The 18467-nt window shown below is 35.8% G+C and overlaps 1 protein-coding gene across 6 annotated transcripts in view; it reads right to left on the reverse strand.

Moving 5' to 3' along the window:
* The window catches only part of CUNH3orf67 (chromosome unknown C3orf67 homolog), a 287002-nt gene that overhangs the window by 260141 nt on the left and 8394 nt on the right, over positions 1-18467 (reverse strand). For all 6 annotated transcript variants that reach the window (XR_004272463.1, XM_032290323.1, XM_032290320.1 and 3 more), the window contains exon 4: positions 14829-14901. Coding sequence is in view for 5 of the 6 variants with exons in the window: in XM_032290323.1 (XP_032146214.1) it covers positions 14829-14901 (73 nt within the window). In the remaining variant the exon portion in view is untranslated. The remainder of the gene's footprint in view (positions 1-14828; positions 14902-18467) is intronic.

The following is an 18467-nucleotide window of genomic DNA, read 5'->3' on the forward strand; positions in this document are numbered from 1 at the left end:
AGAGAAATGCACTTTATACATGACAGAGCAAATTAAAAGGTTAAATTAAGGCCTAGTCATCAGTCTTCCAGGAACTAAGAATTGAGAAAATGAAAGCAGAACACTTTCTTAGTCCTGTTCACCTGCTTTCTACTCTAATTCTTGTTTCTTTTTTTGTTTTCCTGTCTTTTTCTAATCAAAGAACAACACCGACAGTGTTATCAACACATTTCAGTACAATACAATATAACGAGCACTACTGAGGACCAACCATGCATGGAGAATTCTTCTAAGTTCTGTAGGGATTACAACGATGACAAGATGTAGTCCCTGCCCTCAAAGTAACCATGTGCACAATTATGAGAAGACAGAGGAAACAAAGACGTTACTACTATTGGAGGATATGGAAAGTATTTATGAAAGATAATACATTTGAGTTTGACCTTAAAGAATGATTAGGGTTCAAAAAGTGGAGAGAATGGGATTAGGTTGGATGAAAAACTTGAGCCAAAGGCATGAGAGCTTCTCAGGTGCTCAGCAACCAAGGTGGCTATGGCAAGGAGGAGGAGTGGAATGAATTATGGAGGGAGAGGTGCCTCAGATCAGATCCAGAAACCTCGGGTGCCCAGTGACCACTATAACTTGGTGGGGCAACTGGATAAAGAAGCTTGGGCTACAGGAAATCCTGTTGCTTTTCCCCATGGACCCAAGCTGCCTAAGACCAAAATCTAAAACTTAAAGTTCAAATACTGATCATTTAAAAAGTAAAAACAAATATTAGAGTATCTCAAAACACAGAATGTAAATGTGATTGAAAACTGAAATATAAGCTTTATCTGACTATGCATTATTACCCAGTTTTAAAAAGAAGGTTGAATCCCATTACTGGGTATATATCTAAAGGATTATAAATTGTTATATTATAAAGACACATGCACACATACGTTCATTACGGCACTGTTTAAAATAGCAAAGACCTGGAACCAACCCAAATGCCCATCAATGATAGACTGGATAAGGAAAATGTGGCACATATATACCATGGAATACTATGCAGCTATAAAAAAACAATGAGTTTGTGTCCTTTGTAGGGACATGGAGGAATCTGGAAACCATCACTCTCAGTAAACTGGCACAAGAACAGAAAATCAAACACTGCATGTTCTCACTCATAGGAGGGTGCTGAATAATGAGAACACATGGACACAGAGAGGGGAGCATCATACACTGGGGTCTGTTGGGGGGTACTAGAGGAGGGACAGTGGAGGGTGGGGAGGTTGGGGAGGGATAATACGGGGAGAAATGTCAGATATAGGTGACGGGGGGATGGAGGCAGCAAATCACATTGCCATGTATGTATCTATGCACCAATCCTGCATGATCTGCATGTGTACCCTAGAACCTAAAGTACAATAAATAATACACACACACACACACACACACACACACACACACACACACAATTTTTAAAAAAAGCTTGAACCATATCAGTTGATTTCAACCTTTTGAGGGAGCAATGACATCCTCTGTTTACATAAAACATATAAACATTTTCATCCCAAAATGTATATAAGATTGAAAAAAGGCAGGATGAAATTGTTTTGTTTGAAGTAACAGAGTGGATTCAGAAGTGTTTAAAAAGCAATGGACTGGATAATTTTTAATTAACTCCAGCCAGCTCCAAAACTCATTTTCTATGAATGGAAATTCTAAATGTGAGTATTACTACCTTACCAAGTTTAAGCCACCCATATCTTCACTCTGTCTCCCAAAAACAGTATACCATAGAACAAACTGAAGCCAAATTAAGGGAAGTCTAATAACGCAAAGAATTAGAAAACTACTGAAAGAAGGAAATTAACATTTACTGATCACACACTACCATGCCAGGTACTATATCAGGATTAGGTCTTTGTAACCAATCTAAAGTCCAGTGATCTCTACTGATGTCTATTGGAACATCTGGGCAATGTCTTTTACAAATGGGGCTTAGAAATGCAAAATTCAAAAGCAGCCTCATTGGTATCTAATTGCTGTGGCCCCTAGAGATCGCATGGTCTCTTTGGAGGTGGAGAGTTGGTTGTTGAGTTGTCTAAATAATAAGACCATTATGTAATAAATGCCATAACAGATATGTATAAGTGCTACTGTAAGATATATTTTTAATTTACTACATGTATGCCCTTCTAGTAGTCATTTTTATGAATCCAGAATATAAGATATTTTAACATCCAAATCATAAACTTCACAATTTATGATTAAAAAAAAAAAAACTACAGAAATTAGGAACCCTAGAGATACTAGCCCTTCCCATAGGAGGATTCTTCTTGTATTTACAACTAGCCAACTTATCAAGGCCAAATGGCTTCATGAGACTCCATGATACACTTTAATTGCTAACAAGAAATTTAATTACCAGAATAAAAATGAAATACAGTGAAAGGGAAAAAGAACCAAACCAGAGTAGACATTTCTCCTGACCAAAGAAAAATAAGTGAGCTATATATCATGGCATCAAGAAACATATCTACCTAGCACTGCCATATCAAAAAAGGGAGGGCATTTGGAGGATCTGTGATTTGCTGTGAATCATCTTCAATCATCACTGTTAGTGAAGGCAAACAGGGGCAGCGGAAAATGGGAAAGCTCTGTGTATTATGCCTTAAGTCATTGGAAGTCTACCTGTTTATTGTTCCTAGTTCCTGCTTCTTCACAGTTGAACATTTCTATCTGTAGTTCTACACTTGGTCTGGTCACCTGTAACTCCCTTCATACCAAGACTCTGATGCCAGGACTTCTTACAGTTGTCTTTTAAATAAATAACTAGTATGTACACCAAAACAACAGTAATCATTTTTTTCTCCATGTTTGTGCCAATTATTTCTTTCCAGATAGAAAACCTGCATAAGTGAATAGTCAAACAGGCTTCCAAGGAAAAGCTACTTTTCCATCTGTCTTTAAGGACAAGTAGCATGAAAATTTCACAAGGAAAGCAGACATGCCCAACTTGTCACAAAATGTTTCAGAGGAACAATTTAAAAATTCAGTAGCACTGTACTCTTATCTATAAAGAATATAAAAATTATAAATTAAAACCTACTGTGCACTTAGAATTTGGCATTATTGAATTCAACCCTCTTAACAACCCAAAAAATACACATAAAAATCAACCCCATTGCATAGATAAAGGCTTGAGGCTTAGACTTACAAAGGTGGTCAGCAACTTGTCCCAGGTCACCATGCTAGTAAGTGGCAGAGCCATTAACTCCCAAGCCTATAATCTGCCCAATCACAGGACCCTGACTTGAGCCCTGATAATTAATATGGCAATCATGTAACTGCACAGTACTTGAACAAATGTATGGCCTTTTATTATTTTGTTTTACGTTGTAAAAACACTTCCAAATATTTGTATATGTGCATTTTTTCTTTTCTTTTCACTTTGAACATGCATCTAGTTTGTTTAGAGTATTGTAAAAACAATTTAGAAAAGTAAAATGAACCAAACTAAGAAACAGAAAAAAAAAATTTTCATAAACACATGTTTAATAGATAAAGAATATGTATCTGATTTATATACCTACCACATATGTTATCAAAAACTTCCACATAAAACCTATTTTAAGGCATGCAAATTTAATATATTAAGAAAGTCAGTATGCAAAAGATCTTAAAGTGCTCTCTTTACTAATGCATGTAACAAAATATACTGATTATGCAAGTACATTTAATTTGACATAATTAAAATAATGAGATTTAAATACTGATCATTTAAAAAGAAAAAATAGAAATTGAAATTAGCCATGAGATGCGTTCAAAATATTAATGAAATATTATTACTACTTTAGTGTACTTCTAGTTTAAAAAAGAGCTACTACTGGTCATTCTTGTTGTCTAGTTCTCAACACATAGTTTAGAGATACATTCCCTTGGTGACATAAAAGATTTCACTGGTTAACATAATAATTCTTTGGCATTTGGTTAACATCTCTTTTATAAATAACTTAAAAAGCCAGAAAGCAACTACTATTTTCTTTAAAGGAAGGAACCGAATGACCAAAAGATAAGAAAGCAAATGTTCCACAGGAAGAGTTGTGCATGGTTAAATGGATACAATCTCAAAAGCTCTCAATAATGTCATCGTGACCCAAAGATATCAAATTTAGGTATTCTCTCAACTCCAGTGGCTTTAAAGAGGCTGAAGGAGATCGATGACATATGAAAAGATCAGATCTGCAGCTGTGAGGCCATATTCACTTTACTTAATTTAAAGTTTCAATGGACGCTACTATCTCCAATGTCGCTGAAGAAGGAAAGGTAGGAGCAAAATTCAATAGGGTAAAAGAATCTGAAACTTCTACTAGATTTATTTTCTGACCTCTTTTTCTAGCTCACTAGTGAAAAAGCACAGAAAAAAGTAACCTAAGAGTAACTTTCGTTAAATTAGCTTGAGGCTAAAGCTCTGTTTGGAAGGATGTCCAATTTTCCATATTATAGAAATGAAAAAGGAAGCTTTGAGGCCTACGTGGACCTAAACTTCCTAAAATTCTTAGAAAAAGACCAATGTCTTCAATTAACTCTGGCCATTAAAATAAAAGAGTTCGCATTACCATTTGCTGTGAGGAAATGGAAACACCAAATTAAAGTGCTGAGTCCAAAGCCACATAACTAGGAACCAGAGCAAAGGAAAAAATAAAAACTCTGGAATGAGCATCATAAATTCTGTATTGAATTCCAGGTTAAAATCATCAAACTCCACTTAGACACAATTTCAAATCCTGAATAATGCAAGGATCACAAAGGATCAGTTAAAATTTGTAAGGACTAGGTATACTTTTAGGGTTTTTTTTTTTTCTTTTTTAAAGAATTTAACTTTTACATTCAACCTTTATCAGATTCCAAATGCAAGCAGTATTTTAAACAGCTAAGGGCTCAACACATGAAAACTTGTACATAGCAATAATATTCTCCACAATTCATGGGCTAAGAATCCTAACCTCTCCAAACAGCACATGATGCCCATCACAAGCTCTCAGAGTGTTTTCAACCCATTTATTGAAAAAGCACTCACTGAGCTGCATGAAAATGAGAAAAATAATGTCAATTCACTAGAGGCATAACAGTACAAAATGTTTCTCAAAATTCATTGAGATAATGACAAAATCAGGATAGAAAAAGGAATTAATGCAACTCAATGATATTCAGAAAATGAATATAATTCTTGTCAAAAATATAATATTCCAAAATCATTTAGTGTGATTGGCAGCATCAAACAGAGGCAAATGAATTTCTATTTCAAGATGCAGTTGGTTCTTTTCTAAGAGCTCAGGTTCATGGTGCTCCTCCTGTACACCAGATGTCTGCCCCCAGGCTCTGAAACACTTAGCAAACCACACAGGGGAGCCACTGGCCTCCCACTGCCTTGATGATGCAGTTGGGGAGGCACCAAAAATAAAAGAATTTTTAAAAACCTGTTGTTTATTCAATCATTTACCTTCAAGTGAAACCGTTAAGACACAGTTACACTAAAATATTTTGGAAAAGAAAACTGCAACTAATATTATGAAACAAGCAAGTCAAGATGACTTTTGTAAAAAGCAAGGAAGTCTTTTGTGGGTTGACACCTTGACTCTAAAAATGAGAGAATTCTGTTACTTCATTGCTCACCTTACTATATGTTAGCATAGTAAACACTCCCTTTACTCCACATGCAAAATGTAATGTGCTTAGATAATTGCTGGTCAGGTCATGAAGTTCTGAAACAACCTTATCCACAGGTGTATGATCTTAAATAATATAATTTTTAGATTTTAAAGAAAAAAGAGGTCTACACAGCAATCAATAAAGAAGAGGTAACGCTGTTTCTTAGTTTTCATTTTAAAAAGTCTAAAATGAATTCATCACATTTGTGATGCAAAATGCTAAAACAAAAAAATAGGGTTGAGTAAACTCCTTCCTTTAATTCTCAGGCATTTATCTCTTAAAAAGGTAAAGACAGAAGTAGCTCAGCACGAAAGACCTTTCCTTCCTAAAACTCTACAGACAAAACTGTCTTATGAGAAGTCCCTTGAGAAGGTATAAAAGGCTTAGTTATTTCAACTTATACTAAGATTCCAATAAAATATTTACCATATATCCACTACTTATGAATATATGTATCGTCAAATAGAAAAATAACAATATTTACAGGTAAGACAGTGTGGCAAGAAGATGCAGAACACAGGTTCTAGATTTAGACTACACGTTTGAATCCTGGCTCTAAGAGTTAGTAGATCTTTAACCTCTGGCAAGTTCCTTATCCTTTCTGGGTTTCAGTTCCCTCAAATGATAAAATAGAGGTAATGATTATGACTACCATCCAGGCTAATTCTGAAGATTAACTGAGCTAAAACAATTAAAATGCTTAGAACAATGTTGATTTATCATAAGTGCTTAATATTAGCCATTATTATTACTTTATGTTAGTTTTCTCATTTAATGCTTATGGCAGACCTGTGAGGTAAGTATATGACTCTCACCTCATAGGGTGAGGCAGGTTAAGTAATACGCCCAAAGTCCCACAGAGGTAAAGCAGAATTTGCCTACAGATCTGTCCAGTTTCCAGCCTATACTCTTATTTCTTCCTAATACGTCATATGTTCCTCACAGATCTTGCTCTCATGTCATCGTAACATTCATCAATATGTATGTAAATTTCTTTTAATGGATCTTTCACACTCAGAGTAAACTCTCTGAGGACAGAGACTGGGTGCTGCTTCTCCCTTCATTCATTCGTCTACCCATCCTTCTGCCCACATGTCTGTATTTCAGAGCCTATTATATGTCATGACTTGTGTTGAGTGCTGGGATATCAAGTTGAATAGAACAGGCTCCATGTTCTCATGGAACGTGAAGTCCACCCAAAAAGACAGGTAATTAAATAAACATAAAATAATTATAAATTGTTACAGTAAAAATGAAGGAAAAGAAAAGGGTGCTAGAAAAGGCAGAAGAGATAAACCTCATTTAGCTAGAGGAAAATCATAAAATGGCTTTCTGAAGAATGAACACTTAAGCTGAGATGAGGAGGATGAGGAGGAGTTAGCCAGACAAACAGACGAGGACAGAAACCATGGTGCACAGGACCCTAAGAAGAGACTTTACCTGGTGCTTGAGGAAGGAAAGAAGCAGCCTGGCAGCCAAATTGTGAGCTCTCAGCAGAGCGAGTGGTATGAGATGAGAAGGGAGAGGTGAGACCAGAGCACCCAGGCATATTGGGCATTACGAGTTTATCCTCAGTTCAATGGGAACTTCAGTTGCTTTTTAGAAATATCACTCTATTGCAGTGTGGAGACTTGAATGAAAGAGGACAAGAGAAGAAGCTGCAAGTCCACTAGGAAGCTCTAGTAGTCAGGCAGACACATGTGATAGTGGTTTGGGACTAGGAGGGTAGTAGCAAGTATGGGGAGAATTATACAGATTCAAGGTATGTCAAATCCCCCGTACCTAACACAACGCCTGATAATAGGAGGAATTTAATTACCAGTTGACTGAATGAATTAGTAATTCCTCGAGTAGAGCTGTTGTTGGTTCTCAAGCCCCAACTACCCCATATGCATAACCTCCTCCTTAGCAGTCTACTCATGCAGTGGGCATGGGAGACACAGAAAGATGCTGAGGAAATGATGACTAAATTCGTAAATCAGCTGGCAAGACTCCACTTATGAAACCTTCTTGATGTACAAACATATCTTTGTGAAACAAAATGCCTCTCTCTTCTGACAATGAAAAATTTTAGAAGCCAGATATCTTTTTGTTATGTGACTTTCCAAGCCTGTTAGAGAAATGTATTATTTAAAGTACCCTAGAGCTATGCTGCCAGAAACACAGTGAAACACTGAGGGTACTGAAAGAAAGTCCTTTCATTTAAGTAAAAAAAAATAAAATAAAATAAAAAAATCAGTGCAGCAATGCATAGAAACAGACCCATACTTGTTATTCCACTTGGCTTCTTGTAAAAACATGATCTCTGTCATTACTTCCTAAAACAGCACTATATTTTGATTGTCTATCAGCAACAAATTCAAATACATAGTATATTTTTTTACAATCTGATAAATTCCCAAGGTCAGGAGAGAGAATGTCTTCCCCATGTTATTTAATAATTTTAATAAAATGTCCATAAGGCATTTATTTTGTTAAAACTATAAAACAAACCATTTGAAAAATCCAAATGTTTGTCCATGTAGATACGAGAACAAAGGAATCTATTACTATAGTCAACTGAATTCAAAGTACAGTCATTATCCCCAACACCCCTTGAAATGTTTTTCTATCCTTAAATAGGCTAAGAGCATCAGTAATAAGATAACAAAAAAGTCATCAGGTTTACTTAGATATCAACTGCTCTCCTGCTAGGACTAAGTTAAACCTAAGATACTTGTTGATTTCTCAATAATTAAAGCTTAAAGTTTTATTAAATTAGTTAAGACAGTATATTGCCCTTGGTAAAGCAATAAGCTCTAGTGTTTGGGGGCAAAAATGAAGCTTAATTTTGCACAGAAAAAGAGGTCTCACTGTCAAAAGATTCTGTTCTAAGGCTCAGCCAAGTGTCTTATACAACTTTGATCAAAAGGCCAACTAGTAGTACCCTCATCATTGCTTCTGATAGGGAGATCAGAAGAATAAGCAGGCCTAGATGGGATTCTGTGGGTTTTTAAGGAGCTTAAAAACGTTGAAAATAAAATATAATTTACCTTCTTCCATTTGGCAGGAACCACTTTTCTTTACACTGAAAATAAAGCTTTGTGTAATCCCCTACTTTTAGAATGTCTTTGGAGTCTTGAAAATGCATTTTCTGCAGAACCAGAAAGTGGTACATAAGTGCACCAAATAATGCTTTGGTCCTGTTACTCTAAGAGCTATTTTAAAGAAACCTGATGACCATGGCAGATGTTAAAAGAAGATCTTAGTAAAAAGTTTACTGAGGTTTAAGGTTGAATAAAACAAAGGTATAAATTGTACTATCTATCCTTTATCACCCAAGAAGACAAGATTATATAATGTAGCTAAAATTCATATGTTAACAACATGTGAACAAACCACTAATATCTAAATTCATATAAACTAAAAGAAATGAACAACCTTGAATTTATGTCAATCTCATTTTATGAAAGTTCTTCTCTCTTATTAGTTTGTACCAAACTTAGTTAGTAAAAGTAGTATAAAAATCATCTTTTACAAGGTCTCTGGCCAGATGGCTGAAAAGGAATAGCTCTGGTCTGTAGCTCCCAGTGACATCAGTGCAGAAGGCAGGTGATTTCTGCATTTCCCACTGAGGTACCCAGCTCATCTCATTACTGGTTAGACAGTGGGTACAGCCCACAGAGAGTGAGCCAAAGCAGGATGGGGTGTCACCTCACCCAGGAAGCACTAGGGGTAAGGGAACTACCTCCCCTAGCCAAGGGAAGCCATGAGGAACTGTGCCATGAGGAACTGTGAATTCCAGAATGAACTGTGCATTCCAGAATCAGTGTGCTGAAATAACAGAAGTATGCTTCAGAAGGTGGGTAATAACAAACTTCTCCGAGCTAAAGGAGCATGTTATAACTCAATGCAAGGAAGCTAAGAAACTTGAAAAAAGGTTAGAGGAATTGCTAACTAGTATAACCAGTTTAGAGATGAACATAAATGACCTGAACTTCATGAAGCATACACAAGTATCAATAGCTGAATCAATCAAGCCAAAGAAAGGATATCAGAGATTGAAGATCAACTTAATAAAATAAAGCATGAAGATAAGATTAGAGAAAAAAGAATTAAAGGGGACGAACAAAGCCTCCAAGAAATATGGGACTATGTGAAAAGACCAAACCTACGTTTGACTGGTGTACCAGAAGGGGACAGGGAGAATGGAACGAAGTTGGAAAACACACTTCAGGATATTATCCAGGAGAACTTCCCCAACCTAGCAAGACAGGCCAACATTCAAATTCAGGAAATACAGAGACCACCACGAAGATACTCCGTGAGAAGAGCAACCCCAAGACATACAATCGTCAGATTCATCAAGGTTGAAATGAAGGAAAAACTGTTAAGGACAGCTGGAGAGAAAGGTCAGGTCACCCACAAAGGGAAGCTCATCAGAATAACAGGGGATATCTCTGCAGAAATCCTGCAAGACAGAAGAGAGTGGGAACCAATAGTCAACATTCTTAAAGAATTTTCAACCCAGAATTTCACATCCAGCCAAACTAAGCTTCATAAGCGAAGGAGAAATATAATTCTTTACAGACAAGCAAATGTTGAGAGATTCTGTCACCACCAGGCTGGCCTTAAAAGAGCTCCTGAAGGAAGCACTAAATATGGAAAGGAAAAACTGCTACCAGCCACTGCGAAAACATACCAAATTGTAAAGACCATCAAAACTAGGAAGAAACTGCATCAGCTAATGAACAAAATAAGCAGCTAGCATCATGATGACAGGATCAAATTCACACATAACAATATTAACTTTATTTGTAAATGAGCTAAATGCCCAATTAAAAGACACAGACTGGCAAATTGGAAGAAGCTTAAAGACCCATTGGTGTGCTGTGTTCAGGAGACCCATCTCACATGCAAAGATACACTGAGGCTCAAAATGAAAAGATGGAGGAATATTTAACAAGCAAATGGAAAGCAAAAAAAAAAAAAGGAGAGTTGCAATCCCAGTCTCTGATAAAACAGACTTTAAATCAACAAAGATCAAAAAAGACAAAGAGGGGCATTACATAATGGTAAAGGAATCAACACAACAAGAAGAGCTAACTATCCTAAATGTATATGCACCCAATACAGAAGCACCCAGATTCATAAAGCAAGTTCTTAGAGACCTACAAAGATAGTTAGACTCACACACACAAATAGTGGGAGACATTAACACCCCACTGTCTAGAGAGAAAATTAACAAGTTCAGGACTTGAACTCAGCTTTGGACCAAGAGACCTAATAGACATCTACAGCACTCTCCACCTCAAATCAACAGAATATTTTCTTCTCAGCACCACATCACACTTATTCTAAAATTGACCACACAAGTAGAAGTAAAACACTCCTCAGTGACTATAAAAGAACAGAAATCACAACAGTCTCTCAGACAACAGTGCAATCAAATTAGAACTCAGGATTAAGAAAACTGCACAACTACATGGAAACTGAACAACCTGCTCCTGCATGACTACTGCATAAATAATGACATTAAGGCAGAAATACATAAGTTCTTTGAAAACAATGAGAACAAAGACAAAACATACCAGAATCTCTGGGACACAGCTACAGCAGTGTTTAGAGGGAAATTTATAGCACTAAATGCCCACAGAGAAAGCAGAAAAGATCTAAAATCAACACCCTAAAACCACAATTAAAAGAACTACAGAAGCAAGAGCAAACAAATTCCAAAGCTGACAGAAGACAAGAAATAACTAAGATCAGAGCAGAACTGAAGGAGACAGAGACACAAAAAAACCCTTCAAAAATCAACGAATCCAGGAGCTGGTTTTTTGAAAAGATTAACAAAATTGATAGACCACTAGCCAGATTAAGAAGAAAAGAGAGAAGAATCAAATAGACACAATATGAAATGATAAAGGCAATATCACCACTGATCCCATAGAAATACTACCTACCATCAGAGAGTACTATAAACACATCTGCACAATAAACTAGGAAATCTAGAAAAAATGGATAAATTCCTGGACACATACACCCTCCCAAGACTAAACCAGAAAGAAGTCAAATCCATGAATATACCAAAACAAGTTCTGAAATTGGGGCAGTAATTAATAGCCTACCAACCAAAAAAAGCCCAGGACTGGATGGATTCACAGCCGAATTCTACCAGAGATACAAAGAAGAAGTGGTACTACTCCTTCTGAAACTATTACAAACAACAGAAAAAGAAGGACTCCTCCCTAACTCATTTTATGAAGCCTGCATCATCCTGATACCAAAACCTGGCAGAGACACAACAAAGAAAGAAAATTTCAGGCCAATGTCCCTGATGAACATCGATACAAAATTCCTCAATAAAATAATGGCAAACTGTATCTAGCAGCATATCAAAAAGCTTATACACCCCGATGAAGTCAGCTTCATCCCTGGGATGGAAAGCTGGTTCAACATAAGCAAATCAATCAGTGCAATCCATCACATAAACAGAACCAATGACAAAAACCACATGATATCTCAACAGATGCAGATAAAATCCAACACCTCTTCATACTACAAACTCTCAATAAATTAGGTATTGATGAAATGTATCTCAAAATAATAAGAGCTCTTTATGACAAACCCACAGCCAATAGCACACTGAATGGGCAAAAACTAGAAGCATTCCCTTTCAAAACTGGCACAAGACAAGGATGCCCTCTCTCACCACTCCTACTCAACATAGTATTGGAACTTCTGGCCAGGGCAATCAGCAAGGGAAGGAAATAAAGGGTATTCAAACAGGTACAGAGGAAGTCAAATTGTTTCTGTTTGCAGATGACATGATTGTATACTTAGAAAACCCCATTGTCTCAGCCCAAAATCTCCTTAAGCTGATAAGCAACTTCAGCAAAGTCTCAGGATACAAAAATCAACATGCAAAAATCACAAGCACTCCTATGTACCAGTAATAGACAGAGAGCCAAATCATGAGTGAACTCCCATTCACAATTGCTGCAAAGAGAATAAAATACCTAGGAATACAACTTACAACGGATGTGAAGGACCTTTTCAAGGAGAACTACAAACCACTGCTCAAAGAAATGAGAGGACACAAGCAAAGGGAAAAACATTCCCCATCAAGCTACCATTTACTTTCTTCACCGAATTGTAATAAAACTACTTTGAATTTCATATTGAACCAAGAAAGAGCCCACATAGCCATGACAATCCTAAGCAAAAAAGAACAAAGCTGGATGCCCTATACTACCTGACTTCAAACTATACTACAAGGCTACAGTAACAAAGACAACATGGTACTAGTACCAAAACAGAGATAGAGACCAATGAAACAGAACAAAGGCCTCAGAAAGAACACCACACATCTACAATCCATCTGATCTTTGACAAGCCTGAGAAAAACAAGCAATGCGAAAAACATCCTCTATTTAATAAATGGTGTTGGGAAAACTGGCTAGCTATATGCAGAAAACTGAAACTGAACCCTTCCTTACACCTTATACAAAAATTAACCCAAGAGAGATTAAAGACTTAAATGTAAGACCTAAAACCATAAAAACCCTACAAGATAATCTGGGCAATACCATTCAGCACGTAGGCATGGGCAAAGACTTCATGACTAAAACACCAAAAGCAATGGCAACAAAAGCCAAAATTGACAAATGGGATCTAATTAACTAAAGAGCTTCTGCACAACAAAAGAAACTCTCATTGGAGCAAACAGGCAACCTACAGAAATGGGAGAAAATTTTAACAATCTATCCATCTGACAAAGGGCTAATAACCAGAATCTACAAAGAACTTAAACATATTTACAAGAAAAAACAAACAACCCCATTAAAAAGTGGGCAAAGGATATGAACAGATGCTTCTCAAAAGAAGATATTTATGCAGTCAACAAACACATGAAAAAAAGCTCATCATCACTGGTCATTAGAGAAATGCAAATCAAAACCCCATTGAGATACCATGTTACAGCAGTTAGAATGGCCATCATTAAAAAGTCAGGAAACAACAGGTGCTGGAGAGGATGTGGAGAAACAGGAACGTTTTTACACTGTTGGTGGGAGTGTAAATTAGTTCAACCATTGTAGAAGACAGTGTGGTGATTCCTCAAGGATCTAGAACCAGAAATACCTTTTGATGCAGCAATCCCATCACTGGGTATATACCCAAAGGATTACAAATCATTCTGCTATAAAGACACATGCACGTGTATGTTTATTGCAGCACTATTCACAATAGCAAATACTTAGAACCAACCCAAATGCCCATCAATGACAGACTGGATAAAGAGAATGTGGCACATAAACACCACGGAATACTATGTAGCCATAATTAATAAATATTGCGTGTTTGATTACATCACTGAAAAAAAATCATCTCTTACTTAGAAAAAGTAGTATAAAATCATTTTCATTCATAAGAAAAATCATTTATTCCAGCATGGAAAATAAAAACCCTAAGTTCAGACCTTGGACAGCTATTAATTACAAAGAAAAATTAGAAAATAGCATGCCTTAAATGTAATGGTTAAAGTATGTAAATTCATTAATAAAATCTTAAACAATACTCAATTCTATGCAAGTGTACAAATCAAATGTTATTTTCATACTCAGTAACATCTCACACAACAGAGAGCTCAACTAAGTAAAGGCTGTATATTTTCATTTTTGCTAAACAATCTAGAATGGTTACTTAAAACAAATATATTGCAAGGTGTCTATATGTAAGCAGAAAGAACTAATACTTCTAGACAAAGTAAATATTATTAAAATAAGACATTTCAATCAATTTTATACCAACCATAGTTTTGAATATCAGACAGTACAAAACATAACAGTACCCTTCATTCAAACCCAAATCTGAAACTTGTGAATAACGTATTTCTTCAAGTTATAGGTCACGTATTGTCAAAATAATAATCCTTTGATATTTTCTTAAACAGATGAAATTTGCTTGCTTTCCCTAGGCAAATGCCAGACTATAGTAGTATCTAAAAAATACGATTAAATTAGTTTAATTACTTGATGTTGACTTGATATAAGTCACTGCTCTTTAATGCAAAAACTGCAACTTGCAATTAATGGTTGTTGGTACTGCTTCAATTGATCAAATGTCTAATACACATAAAACATTCAAAGAAGTTCTGTATATCTTACAGCAATTCGGTGGAGAAGTCTTGTCCCAGGGGTACGTAAATCTGAAGTACAAGAAACCTCTGGATCAATCCAACTAGAATGAGAGGGGGAAATATATATTCAAATGTTCAAAGCATTTATATATATGTGCATATAAACAAACACAATCACATACCAACAACAAGCTGAAACTTTTAACATTTTGGTAATACACAGAACTGCAATAGCACTCTCTATGAATTACAATCTCATTATCAAAGTAAAAAAATTGATGAAAATAAAATCAAACTCATAACAAATGTTGTCTTTCAAAGTCCCATCTGTGGCCTTGGTGAAATTTTTATTAAAATTTTTAAAATAATAAGTTTTAATTTACTATTTTTATTAGGTCGTAAGAGAATGTACACATAGAACTGCATTCAACAGAGACATATAAAATTGAACTATAGATTCCCTTCAAGGCAGCCATAAAAGCATGTGGCAATTATTTTCATTCACTGGCAGTTTTAGCTGTACTAAACAACTTAATAAAAAACAACAGATCAAGAAAAACAATTCTAATTATGACAACTACAACTGAAGGTTTGATGAGCCATAGCTAATTAATATGGTTTAAAATGTGTCCACAATGAGATTAATAGAGGAACATATTGTCATTTATACCTTTTGTTAATTAACATATATTTAATTAATTTAATGTTCACTGAGCACTGACAGCTTTTATTCCCTATTACTACCTTCATCTGGATTAAAAATATTTGCAGAGAAATCAGTCCCTATAGCACTTTTGACAGCTGAAGTCTACAACTGCTTAAAAAATCAATTGATTTTATATTACCTCTCCAGACCTGTTCACCTAATGCCTTTCCTCTTAGGTTTTGAACTTTTGCTTGATCTCTCAATTATGGTGCTCTTAACAGATGTTTTTAGTATGACACTTCCTAAAACATGCAATCTACAAACATATTTTCCTGCTATGGAACTTTGGGTAGAAAATGAAGATGTCTTGATTTATCTCTCCTACAAAGCCAACAGTACAGACCAGCATGTGGATTAAAGAAGAAAAAAGGCAACTCGTCTAAAACTCATGCTATTTTATATTATTCCTACCTAGAATGTTTAACAAATTAAGGGATTTTAAAGTAACCACACATTTTTGGATAGTCTATATAAAGAACTTCTGGTTTATGACTCCCATTTTGCAATATTCCTGAACAACTTAAACAGTTCTTATGTTTATCCCAAATTTACTTTCTAAATAAACATATTTGATCAAATATGCATAACATTTTATCAAACATATAGGGATAACTTTTACTTAAAATGCCTAACATTTTTATCAGACATACAGGGATAGCTTTTACTGATGGCCAGGGAGCCATCAGTAGATTAAGCAATGTAACAGAAATAGGAGATAACAGGCTTTGACCCTAGAAAATTCTTTAGAAATATGATTTTACCATATTTATGGGAAAAGCCAGTGAGGCAACCAGAGCTCTGGTCTACAACAGCAAAGTGATATACCAAAATGAGGCCAACTTAAATAAACCATCCTCAATCAATCTCGCTTGCATCTTGCATTGATTAGCTCCACAGTATTTTTCCATTGCACAATGGCCTCTGTAAATGGAGCTAAGAGAACAGCAGGATAAGTGAAACCAGTCTTTAAAAAAGGTCCCTAATTTATGTCATAAATCTCACTGAATCAGCACTGTTCTCTTCAAACACAAAGAGTTACACACACCGGGCATTTTTTATGAGCATTTTTAGATATAAAAGAATTATACCCTCATAAAAAGAAAGCTTTGTAATTCAACTTTCTCACATATAGAAGCCCTAGTTTCCAAAAGGCTTCATTTCCAAGATTAAAAGAAATATGACGATACCATATGGTGATGATCTGACCAAAAAAAGTATTTTAATAACATTTGACACAGACTGATCCTATATGTCAGATACTAAATAAATTCTATAGTAACTTTTCTTTTCCAGTGGCTTAGTATATTTAAACTGGCTATTCATGTCTACACTATATTTAAAAATCACTCTAAGTAATGCCGAATGTGGAAATTCTGTCAAAAAATGTCCATCAAGTAATAAAATTCATAAAAATTTAGTTTCTTCCTGAAATATGCAGCTCTTTACAGTTTTATAATCTGTTGTCTTCCAGAAACAAAATACCTATTTTTTCTCACACCTCAACCACAAAACAGGAATCAGTTATCCCTTCATTATGGGCTATTCCCCGTCCCTTGAGCAAATTAGAAAACCTTTGTGGGCCCTTTTACTTTTCATCTGGGTTAATAGAATCATCTAGTTAATCTTTTAAAACTGGTTAATAATTTAGGTTTACAACACATAGAATTATTTATATGGATTAAATTAGGTCTATCATGCAATAAAGATTACTGAGCACATACTATGTACGAGACTCAATGCTGAAGTTTTTGCAGTAAATAAAACATACATAGTCTCTGCCTTTTAAAATTTATATGCTAGTTCCATGAAGGAGAAGGTCAGGGTGCTATGAAAGGATATAACCCTGGTCCTTGAAGGGGAAGAGGATGATTAGTGAAGATTTTCTTGAAGGAAAAGCATTGAAACTCAACTGGGATGAATATACAAGAACTGACTGGGCAAGTGGGACGGGTGTAGGAGAGAGGAACAAATGTTGCTGGCGGAGGGAGTACTCCATCCTATAACGGAAAAGGATGGAGTAGATTGGATAAACCTAAAAAGGGGTTAACGGGCTGCTAGGAGAGACAAAAGAGGAAATGTGGCAGGAGACAGGTCTGACAAAGTAGAGACAAATCCAATTATGTGGGGTCTTGAAGATCATGTGAAGAATATAAGTCATCCTAAAATCAGTGGTAAACCACTCGTACATTCATTCATTTATTTGACAAAGATTTACTGAATGTCCATTCCGGGGGAAAAATGCTCTAGGTAGAGGGTACATTCCGTGCATGGATGCCAAGGTGACAGTGCACTGGCATATGTTTCAAAACGGCAATGGTACATGTATAGTTGGAACACCATGAACAAGAAAAAGAGATAGGTCAGGATTAAGAAGGGCACCGGATCCTGCAGAGTCCTATAGGTTTGTAGGTTTTAACCTGAGAGAGATGGGAGATTTTTAATGGAGGGATAATATGATTTATGTTTCTTAAAATTTAAAAGTATTACTCTGGCTGCTAATTTGACAACAGATCGTATAGAGAGGCCAAGTCAGAAACAGGGAGACCAATTAGAAAGTTACTACAATAATCCAAGCATGAGATAATGGTGGCTTTGACCAGTAGCATTGGAGGTACCAAGAAGTGATCAGACTCTCAATCTGTTTTAAACATAGTGTCAGCAAAATCTTCCAGATAGACTGAATGAAGAGAAAGAAAAACCAAAGCTGATTTAAAACCTTTTTTTCTAAGCAACTGAAAAGATTAAGTTGCTAACAGCAGAAATGGGGCAGCCTGCAGGAGGAGGAATTTCGAGGAATAAACACCAGAAGTTAGGCATTGGACAATACTATATTTAAGCTGTCCAAGCACAGAAATGTCAAATAAGTAAGATGATATTCAAGAAGTTTAGAGTTTAGGAGAGAAGTTGAGCTGGAAATGTAAGCTAGAATAAGGCAGGGATGACATTGAGATCCATGAGTCG

The sequence above is a fragment of the Sapajus apella genome, unplaced genomic scaffold, assembly GCF_009761245.1.
Source record: "Sapajus apella isolate SASKATOON/1434 unplaced genomic scaffold, GSC_monkey_1.0 scaffold23, whole genome shotgun sequence".
In the NCBI taxonomy this organism is placed as follows: Eukaryota; Metazoa; Chordata; class Mammalia; order Primates; family Cebidae; genus Sapajus; species Sapajus apella.